We start from the raw sequence: 11,340 nt of genomic DNA, 5'->3' as shown, positions 1-11,340 counted from the left end.
TCTGTCTTGTTCATGATCCCTACTCCTGCAAAATCAATACACATTAATCAAAACACTAACACTTGGGTTGCCTTCGAAGAAGCGCCTTATTTAACGTAGTGGCCCGATGTGAAGATGCTCTCAAGCATCTTCCAGGTACACCACCTCAATTAAAGAAATCTCCTGGCACTGTCCAAAGTATAATTTTAAGTGTTGCCTATTCACCTTAAATGCAGGTCCCTCTGGCCCCTCAACTTCTATGGCACCATTGGTGAATACTTTTCACTCTAAATGGTCCTGACCACTTGGACTTGAGCTTTCCTAGGAAGAGTCGAAGTCTTGAATTGTATAGTAACACCTAGTCTCCCACTTTAAACTCCCTTCTAAGGATTTTAGCATCATGCCAGTTCTTTATTTTTTATGTGTAGAGGGCTGAACTTTCCTAACCTCTGAACCGAAATTCATCCAATTCGTTTAACTATTCCACTCTCTCCCTTGAGGTCTTTGTCTAATCCAGATTTAAAGCTTTCAGTGCCCACAACGCTTTGTGTTCCAACTCAATGGGTAGATGACAAGATTTACCAAAAACTACTTGATACAGAAATATCCCAATAGGTGTTTTGTAAGCGGTTCGGTATGCCTATAGTTCTTTATCGAGATTTTAAGACCAATCGGTTCTGTTGGCATTCACGATTTTGGCCAAGATGCTTTTTATCTCCCGATTTAACACTTCAATTTGGCCGCTTGTTTGGGGATAATATGGGGTTGCCACATTGTGTTTCACCCCATACTTGCTTAGTGAAACGGAAAACCACTTGTTGCAAAATTGGGATCCTGCATCACTAATAATTGCCCTAGGAGTGCCAAATCTCGCAAAGATGTAGCATTTCAGAAATTGGATGACGTTTTTTCCTTCGTTGTTTGGAAATGCAACAGACTCCACCCATTTGGAAACATAATCTACAACCACAAAGATATACTTATTTCCAAACGACCTCACAAAGGGGCCCATGAAATTGATTCCCCAAACATCAAATAGTTCCACTTCTAAAATAAGAGTAAGGGGTAACTCATGCCTTTTATATACTCCACCTTTCTTCTGACATTGGGCACATTTATTTACAAATTCATACGCATCCTTGTAGAGGGATGACCAGTAGTATCCACTCTGGAGAACTTCAGCGGTTGTACGCACACCGCTATGGTGGCATCCCACTAGCGATGCATGACAAGCATGGAGAATTCCTACTGCCTCTTCTTATGGAACACATCTTCTAATGATATGATCTGCACATTCTCGAAATAAGTAAGGTTCATCCCAGAAGTACTTTTTAACATCAAACATGAACCTCTTTCGTTGGTAGAAGTTCAACTCATCCGGCATTAGTCCGCACATAATGTAATTTGTGAAATCTTCATACCAGGGGTTTTTTCAAGGGACATTGCAAACACCTGTTCATCAGAGAAAGAATCGTCTATGTCAGTTTCAGGGTCATCATTCTCCATGCCCTCCAACCTTGATAAGTGGTCAGCCACCTGGTTCTCGCAACCTCTTCTATCTTTGACCTCAAAGTCAAATTCTTGTAATAGTAGCACCCACCTTACAACCTTGGTTTTGAATCCTTCATTTCCATCAAGTAACGGAGTGCAGCATGATCAGTGTGAACAATTACTCTAGTGCCTAACAAGTATGCCAGGAATTTATCAAATGCATAAACTACCGCAAACAACTCTTGTTCGGTGACTGTATAGTTACTTTGTGCACTGTTTAGAGTCTTGATCACATAATAAATTGGGTGAAAAAGCTTGTTGCATTTTTCCCTCAATACCACTCCCAGTGCTGTGCCACTAGCATCACACATCACTTCGAAAGATTCAGACCAACTAGGGTTGATAATGACTGGGGTGGGTACTAATTTTTCTTTCAAGCATCAAAACGCCGTCATACAAGTGTCATCAAAATAAAACTTCACTTCCTTCTCTAAGAGTTTGCATAGGGGGTGTGCAATCTTTGAGAAGTCTTTGATGAACCTCCGGTAGAAATCGGCATGTCCCAAGAAGCTGCGAACACCCTTAACTGAAATCGGTGGGGGTAATTTTTGAATCACCTCAATTATTGCCTTATCGACTTCCAATCCTTTTTGTGACACCTTGTGCCCAAGAACTATGCCTTCCTTCACCATGAAGTGGCATTTCTCCCAATTCAGAACCAGGTTTGTTTCCACGCATCTCTAGAGTACTTTCCCCAAGTGTGCCAAACATTCTTCAAATTTAACTCCTACGACTAAAAATTCGTCCATGAATACCTCCATGGAGTCTTCTACCATATCCGCAAAAATGGATAACATGAAACGCTAAAATGTCATTGGGGAATTACATAACCTAAATGACATTCTTTTAAATGCGAACGTTCCATAAGGACATGTGAAGGTGGTTTTCTCTTGGTCTTCCAGTGCAATAGAGATTTGGTTGTAATCGGAGTACCCATCTAGAAAGCAGTACCATCCCCTCTCTGATAGCCGGTCAAGCATTTGATCCATAAAGGGCATTGGAAAGTGATCCTTTTCAGTACATGAATTTAGCTTCCGATAATCCATGCATACTTTCCACCTGGTCACCAGTCTAGTCGGCACAAGATCCCCTTTTGCATTTGGGACTACAGTGATACCTCCCTTTTTGGGTACGCATTTCACCAGACTTACCCATTTGCTATCCGCAATAGGGTAGATCACACATGCATCCAACCACTTGATGATCTCCTTTTTTACCACTTCTTGCATTGGTGGGTTCAATCTCCGCTGATGCTCTACACTAGGCTTACAATCCATATCAAGCTGAATCTTGTGAGTACAGATACCAGGGGGAATGCCCACTATATCAATGATGGTCCATCCTATAGCTTTTATATGCTTTCGCAATATTTCAATGAGCAAACTCACCTGCCATTCAACCAAGTCAGTTGCAATGATCACTGGTAAAGTGTTGTTTACCCCCAAGAAAGCATATTGGAGATGAGAGGGCATGACTTTCAATTCCAAGTTAGATGGTTCCTCAGTTTACGGCTTTGCATGAGGACTTTCTCTATTTTTAGGTCAATATCCAACTTGATTGGATTTCATTGACTATGCTCCTAATCTTGTTAAGGCAGCTACTACTTCCTCATAGCCCTGTACTTCGGATTCATCATAATTAGTAAGCACAGATTCAAGTGGTTCATTCATGCACATCAAATGGCTCACACTAGCTACCACCTCATCAATAACATCCTCAGTAGACACCACATGAATATCACTGGGGTGTTTCATGGATTTACAAATATTGAATATTACCTCATCATCATTCACCCGAAACTTTAATTTTCCACTTTCAACATCCACCAATGCTCTCCCAGTTCCCAAGAATGGCCTTCCTAAAATAATGGGGATTTCGCCGTCGATCTCACAATCTAAAATCACAAAATTAGCCGAAAAGATGAACCGATCTACCTTTACCAAGATGTCGTAAAGGATCCCCACCGGATGATTGATTGACCGGTCCGCCATCAGGAGTCTCATGGTGGTTGCTTTCGGTTCTCCCAAACCAAGTTGCTTGTATATTGCATAGGGCATTAAGTTAATGCTTTTCCCCAAGTTGCACAAAGCTTTCGCGAATTGGAGCATGACAATGGTGCAAGGGATGGTGAATTCCCCAGGGTCTTCTCTCTTTGTGATCAACTCTTTAGTCATAATTGCGCTGCAATTATGGGACACCTCAATTGTTTCACAGTCCAAGTTCCTTTTCTTTGTGACTAGCTCTTTCATGAACTTGGCATATCCCGGCATTTCCAATAATGCTTCCACCAACGGAAGGTTTATTGATAGCTTTTGAAATACCAACAAGAACTTCTTGAAATTCTCATCTTCATTATTCTTTTTTAAGCCTAGGGGAAATGGTAGAGGTATATTTGGTAAAGGTTGCATAACTTTTGGAATTTGAACAAGTTGTTCCACTTCTTTTTGCGGTTCTTTAGCAAGATTTTGTTAAATAAGTGATTCTTGTTCCTCCATGCCTTTACCTATTTCATGCTTTTGAGTATCTTCATTTCCCATCACATTGCCTATTGCCACCTTTTCTCTACGTCCCTCTCTCATCATCTTCCATTGGTATCTTTGATGTCAATTGAACTAATAATAGACTCAGCTGTCCTTAAAGTATTTTGATGGCATCGGCATGAGAATTTACTTTACTGTTCAATGATGAAAAGTCATCTTTCATTCCTTTCAATAAATCATCCGACCCCTCAACTTTATTAAGTATGCGTGATAGTAAATCTATCACCCGGGGGTTGCCTCCACTCCCATTTGATTTTGGGCTTTCACTTGAGTGATTATGGTTCTCCTCATGATCATATCCCTTTTTCCAGTAATCATCTTGCTCAGCCTAATCTTGATGATATCTTCTTGGTTCTTCTCCCCTTTGATAGTTCCAACATTGATTTCTATCTTGTTGTTGATGGCGTGGGTGGAAACCCTCCTCATATCTTTTGAAGTTCCAACCTTGATTCTCCTCTGGCCTTGAGTAACCGGAAGAAGAACCCTCCTCAACTCGAAATAATCCACATGTCCCCTTCATGTGCTCTTGCAAAACTTCCATTTGAGTTAACATCTTCTTGATGTTCTCATCTTTCTCTCTGTCTTTATCAAGTTGTTCTTGCATTAATCGAAAATGAAATTGAGTGACCTGATCCTCTTGGGTGTACCATGCTTGGTTTATCCTAGTCATTTCATCCAGAATAAACAAAGCTACCTCGAATGATTGTAACATTATTTCTCCTCGTACTAATTGATCAGTTACTCCTTTATTAACCGAATCTAGACTCCGGTAGAAATATTGAAGTAACAAATCATTTCGTAGCTGATGAGTTGGCAATTTAAGTAGGAGCTTCTTGAATCTCACCCACGTTTCATGGATGGGTTCTCCCTCCCATCACATGAAACTTTGAATTTCGTCTCTAAGTTTCATCATCCTTGATGGAGGAAAGAATCTTGTGTTAAATGCTACAACCAGCTCCTCCCATGATGTGATGGAATTGTTTGGTAACTCGGCTAACCATTCATTAGCTTCTCCTGTTAAGGACAGTGGGAATAACCGTAACCGAATTGACTATTGAGACACATTTTTGAATGGAAAAGGGCTAGAAACCTCAATAAAATTTCTCATGTGCCCATACGGGTCTTCGTGATCTAGCCCTCAATATATTCCCCTCATTTAGAGAAGATGAAGAGTTGTGCTAGTGACATCAAACATCACACTCTCATCAGTTCGTGAAATACAGATTGCACCCATCCACCCGATTGAGCTGGGTTGTAGACACTATTGATGTCATCTAAACCTTCTCGATGACCTGCTCAGCTATCATTCATCTCTTTTTCACTAATGTTCACTTTCACGTAGTCCAACCACTACCAACACAAAGCAGCCGAAACTACTTCAACTACAACCAATGAATTTTTAGTGTCAAATCTTCAATCAAAGAATTCTAAGTAATGCTACTTCCTGGCAGCTGAGCCATTTTGATTAATGTATCAAGTGACATTTCATCCAATACTAAATGCCAACGATCGTTCTTCAGTATAATAACCCAACTACGTGAGTTGGGGTCGATCCCACAGGGAGTAGTGCTTCCTTCGAATTACTTTAATAAAAGTACAATGACAATCTCTTCAATAAAATATTTCTTGCACAATTAGTATTCAAATATTCAATTTCGGGTTTTAACTACTAATTCAAACTTCTAGCTCAACACAAATAATCAAATATTAGGGTAAAACTCGGGGAATTGATCAACCAATAATTAAATCTCAACAAAATGGGTAAACATTACTGCTCATAATGGACTAATTTGTTGTGGGTAGGTCGAACTATATATAAAGTAATTTTCTCTCGAACAATTACCTTTTCTATGTTAAATTCTATCGAACTTCTACACTAATTGAATGAAACCCAACTCTTTACCCTCATCAAATCTACTCTCTCGAGATGGATACAAAGGAAAGGTTCCTCGCTTCACTCTCTCAAGCTGAAACTAATGAAACCCACTACTAAGGATGCTAAGATTGCCACCTTGGTCTCACACCTCTCTCTCGAGCAAGTGCACAACACTAAAATTGACACACGAAGTAACACAATTCAATCTCAAAACACAACAACAACTTAGACCCACTTCCGATTAGCACCATTCTTCGCAATTAACAAACACCCATTAAGTAAATTCAACAATTGGCTTCATGATCAAAACCCCAAGTAAAGGGTTTTAGCCACTCATCCCAAAAATAAATAAATAAAATTTAATTATCACTCCCATAGTTGGGTACAAAATGAGAATTATAGATGAAATTCAATTTATAATTTTTTTCTCTTGCAAAATCTCTCTCAAAATCTTGCTAAAATCACTCCCCCCAACCCTTTAGTAGTGTTTTCTCTCTAAAAATTCCTTTTCCTCTTTATGAATGCCTCTCTCTGGAAAAAACTAATTTAAACAAGTCTGAAATGTCATTGCTTAGGGCTACTTGGTGAAGTAAGTCAGATATCGCTGACGGGTCGGCGATTTGCCGGTTGCTCTTCATCCTGCCTTTATTTTTCACTTTTTCTTGGTCTGCCTACTGTAACGTTAGGCAATCTAGGTCGGTATCACCGAAGAACTCCGTGATTCGCCCATTATCATTCCATCTCGCCTATCAGCACTTGCTTGTATCTTCTTTTGTTCTTTTGGTGACCTGGTTGTCCTTCGTCGACTAGATTGGCGATACGCCGAATATGGTTGCTGCTCGCCAAATTTTCCCCCATTTTAGCTCCAACATTTTGTAACTTTGGGTAGTATCTTGGCGATTTGGCGCTTGGATAAATAATACTGGCGATTCATTAAACAACATCATCAATCATCAGGCCTTCTTTTATTCATTCCTAAGGCTTTCTTTGTTCCTTTTTGCCCAATAGTGTCCATGGTTTGTCTCTAACTCCAAATACCTGAAATCAATGGTTTACACTAGTTATTGAGACAAAATATGCATTTGAGGACATTAGTTCTATTAAAATATAGCCTTAAATGAGTCCAAACTATGGACTCATCAGGGGTTCGGAAAACCAACCTGAGATGTTGAATAGTTGTAAAGCTAGGCTAGCAAAGAAATATAAAAGTCCACCCTAAGGAAATGATCCCAAACAAAAGTAAAAGCAAAAGTACAAGAACAACAAAATATATAAGCGGTTGTGAGAGTTCAGAAGTTGAAAAGTATGAAAATGAAGAAATTTTGAATTTATAATGGGTTGGCCTTTAAATACTCTTCAGTTCACGCGCTAGTCGGCAACCACGACTTACTCGGCGATGCACCGAGGGGAACTTTAGCCCATCGAGTTTTAAAGAACTCCTAGCAAAATAGGTAGTTCCAATGGTGATCCAAGTCGGGCTCGCCGACTAAGTTCGGTGAGTTGCCGACTTGATCTTTGGCTATTGCTCTTTTCCCAAAATTTCAACTTTTCAACCTACACATTTAACACCCATTATTCAAACAACAGTAATAAAAGCATTAAATCTTGGGTTGCCTCCCAAGAAGCGCCTTATTTAACGTTGTGGCACAATGTGGATACGCCTTTCAAGGTTTATTTTTTGGGTTGGCCAAGGTATCACTTGGTAGACCCCCTTTTGGCCTTGGGTTCACATGAGATGAGATTTGACCCATTTGTGTTTCCAATTGTTTGATGGATACTGAGTGCGAGGTGACCATTCAATTGAGTGTGGAGACATCCTCTTTCATTTCTTTCAAAACCTTGTCCGACCCTTCCACTTTATTGAGAATGCGAGCAAACATGTCTTTCTTGTGAAAATTCTTCGGGTCAGCCCTTTGCTCCTTTGGTTTTTGCCGTTCATGGGGTGGAACGTATTTGTCCTTGTCACCATCCTGTTCCTTCCAATTAGTCCCACAATCAAGCTATTCTCTGTCACAGTCTCTCCATCCATCATCCCTTTCTCAATTCCAACCTGGATTCCCACCTGGCCTTGGATAGCTCAGACGGAAACCACATCCTTGACTGGCAAGAAAATTCACTTTCTCATTATATAGAGACTCAAAGCGTGCCTCCTTAGGGTTTATTCCACACACACCAACAACATTTACACTTTTCAACCCACTACCCATCACATTCTTTGACAAAATATCTAGTTGGGTCATCATTTTGGCCATATTTTGGTCTCGCTCATTGTCCTTCTCGATCTACTATTTTGTCATCCTACAGGTTAGAGGAGACACCTGGTCCTCTTGAGTGTACCATGCTCTGTCAATTTTGGACATCCTATCGAGGAGATTAGATGCGATTTTGAAAGGCTGTTGCATTATATCCCCTGGAACAAGTTGATAAGCAACACCTTTGTTCACCGAGTCAAGACTCATATAAAAGTGTTGTAGCAAAATGTTGTTTGGAAGTCCGTGAGTCGGACATTAAAGTAACAACTTCTCAAATCTCAGCCACGTCTCATAGATTGGTTCACCTTCCAAAATGTTTTAAGCCCTAAATATTGTCTCTTAATGCCATCATCCTTGAAGGAGGAAAGAACCTTACAAAGAATTCCACGATAAGTTCATCCCAAATAGTGATGGAGTTTCTTGGTAGATCAGCTAACCACTTGGTAGCTTCCCCTATAAAAGAAAAAGGGAACAACCGGAGACAGACTTATTCTTGAGAGATGTTCTTGAATGAGAATGGACCACATACGTCTACAAAATTCCAAATATGCTCATGGGGATCCTCATGAGCTAACCCTCCATATAATCATTTAATTTGCAAGAGTTGCAAAATTGTGCTAGTCAAGTGGAAGACAACATTCCCCTCAACATGAGGTAGACGTATAACACCAACACCACCCAATTGATTCAGGTCATTAACATCATTCAGATTTCCAATGTCATCTTGATGGCCCAGTTGGGTAGCGTTACTTCCGTTCACACTCATCTCATCCTCTGTTCAAACATGGCCAACACAAACACAAAACAAAGTAAGTCGATTAAACTACAACACAAGAAGATCACAATCTAAACTTAAATAAAAGAATTCTAAACACCACTCCCCGGCAGCGGTGCCATTTTTTATAAACTTTCAACTTCACCTCATCCAATACTAGGTGTAGACGATCGTAATCTAGTATAAAACCCAAAAAATGAGTTGGGGTCGATGCACAGGGAGCGCTACAAGTTCAAATTCAGTTATGAAGTTATAAAAGTGATCAAATCGATTGTAGGAATAGAAATTATCAAAAACATTTAGATAAATCGAAAGGGTGACACACATGTTAGATAGGGGAATTGATTTGCCAATTAGCAACTAAAACAATTTCGACAACAGGGGAAAACAATAAGTAGAGAGAAATTCTCGGGTATGTGATCGATTATAGGCTAATTTTGCTATATGGGTAATTGGAATTTACTAACAATTGCTAAATCTCAGTAGGTAGGCTAGACTATAGATTCAATAGCTTTCTCTCGGACAACTATTACGATTTATGCGAGTTCTCTCGAACCTCGACAAGCTCAACAATATAAACAACCCAAAACCTTAATTTATCTACTCTCTCGAGCTATATAGATAGAATCAAGTTAAGAATTCACTCTCTCAAGCTGAACCCACAGAAACCCAATAACTACAACCATCAATCGAAAACCTTGGTTCTAAAACCTCTTTCTCAAGCAAGCCCATAACACTAAATTAGAATTGCATTTGCAACTACAATTCATAGATTAATACACATCTATTGATTAAACCCACTTCAATTAAACATTTAAATGAATAAATAACAATACCCATAAGCTAATTAAGCCTATAATCACATGGTCACACCCTAAGAATTGGGGTTTTAGCCACACATCATAAAAATGAAGAAACAATTACCAATTATGTTAGCCATGAATTGGGTAATGTTTCCTGAATCTTTACAATGCTTCAAATCAACTTAATTCAAAAACCCAAATGAAAATTCTTCAAAATGAAGTCTCTAAAGCTATAAGTTTTATAATGGAAGACTCAGGAAAACTTCAAAATCTCAGAGAAAACCTTAAAACTTTTGGAAATCTCTAAAAACTCTTTTTAAAATTCAATTTATAGTTTCACAAATTTTGGCCTTCAGGACCGTTAGGCAAAGTAGGTCGAGCATCGCCGACCAAGTCGTCGATGTGCCTTTTTCTCCATTCTATTTTTATTTGCCTTGACCTTTGATCCTCAGGGTTCTGTGACTTTAGGCGATCCCAGTAAGTGTCGCTGATCCGTTCGGTGGTTCGCCAAATGTCAAAATCCATTCCCAATTTGGCTTCTCCCCAGGGCTGGCAGTCTGGAAGTTTAGGTGAGCTAAAGAGCCACTCGATGGCTCAATTTGGCTTCTCTCCAGGGGTGGAAGTCTGGAACTTTAGGTGAGCTAAAGAGACACTCGACGGATCGCCGAGTGGTCTTGGCGATCACCACGATCTCCTTCATTCAACTTTTTCAGCTTTTTCGCTCCTTTTTGCCCGGTAATGTCCTTGCCTTGCTCCTTTTGCCTTCTTTGCTGCAAATAAACATTTTAACATTAGTTCGGAGCATAAATTAGACATTTGAGGACACTAAAACTGATAAAAAAAAGCCCTAAATGAGTCAAAATCTCAGACTCATCAGCTACAATCTTAGAGCAAAAACTTTTAGCCACTCATAATACTCAAAAACATAAACAATATTGTAATCATGTAATTCAAGACTAAAGAAATAGTGGAAAATTGAAACCTAAGGTGAATTGTTTTCCCTTGCTCTTGCAGTTGAAAACAAGTAGTAACCCTACAAAAGAAGCCCATGATTATATTTATTGACTTTAGGAAAATAATCCCTTCTCCTAATTGGATTCGGTGTCCTAAAAAGGCTGAAAATTTGTTGGCGAATTCGACGACAGTGCGCCTGGTAGCCCTGGAGGAATCCCCAGAGTGGCGTTGGGTGATTGCAGTGTGCCAGCACTGGATCTCAGCTTTTTTAGGCTGGGGCGGCATGCCAGTACAATCTTAAACCTGGACTTGCGCCGTGGTCTTTTCTTCTAGCCTCCTATGAGGTCATTTCCAACTCCTTTCCGTTCATACTTCTTCAAAAACACCTGCATTTGGTAATCAAGTACATTAGTGTGCAATCTTCACAATATTCATCTAGCATTAGTCAATAGTATAAAGATTACTCTCGAAGAACAAACTCTATGCAGGTAAATCATAGTAATTGGGCATATAAATATGTCCCAGTCACGACTCAACACTAAGCTCTTTGTTTTTCCTCAAACAACTCTATAGAATTTTCCCCATAAAATCACCATTAACACCTACAAAT

General features: G+C 39.6%; 1 protein-coding gene across 1 annotated transcript; it reads right to left on the bottom strand.

Moving 5' to 3' along the window:
* Positions 1–3,101: 3,101 nt before the first annotated feature.
* Positions 3,102–4,740, bottom strand: LOC125861442 (uncharacterized). The gene is made up of 2 exons (XM_049541340.1): positions 4,515–4,740; positions 3,102–3,898 (listed from the first exon to the last, which is right to left on the bottom strand). The coding sequence occupies exons 1-2, from the start codon at positions 4,738–4,740 to the stop codon at positions 3,102–3,104; spliced, it is 1,023 nt and encodes a 340-aa protein (XP_049397297.1).
* Between the last annotated feature and the right edge of the window lie 6,600 nt (positions 4,741–11,340).

The sequence above is a fragment of the Solanum stenotomum genome, chromosome 4 (assembly GCF_019186545.1).
Source record: "Solanum stenotomum isolate F172 chromosome 4, ASM1918654v1, whole genome shotgun sequence".
Taxonomy (NCBI): domain Eukaryota; kingdom Viridiplantae; phylum Streptophyta; class Magnoliopsida; order Solanales; family Solanaceae; genus Solanum; species Solanum stenotomum.
The sequence above is the reverse complement of the archived record's forward strand: the minus strand, read 5'-3'. Positions and strand labels throughout refer to the sequence as shown.

Coding starts and splice junctions, on each gene's coding strand:
- LOC125861442 (XM_049541340.1), bottom strand. CDS start 4,740: ATGACTAGGATAAACCAAGCATGGTACACCCAAGAGGATCAGGTCACT. Junction 3,899..4,514: donor AAGGCCAGAGGAGAATCAAG/GTTGGAACTTCA, acceptor CATTTCCCCTAG/GCTTAAAAAAGAATAATGAA.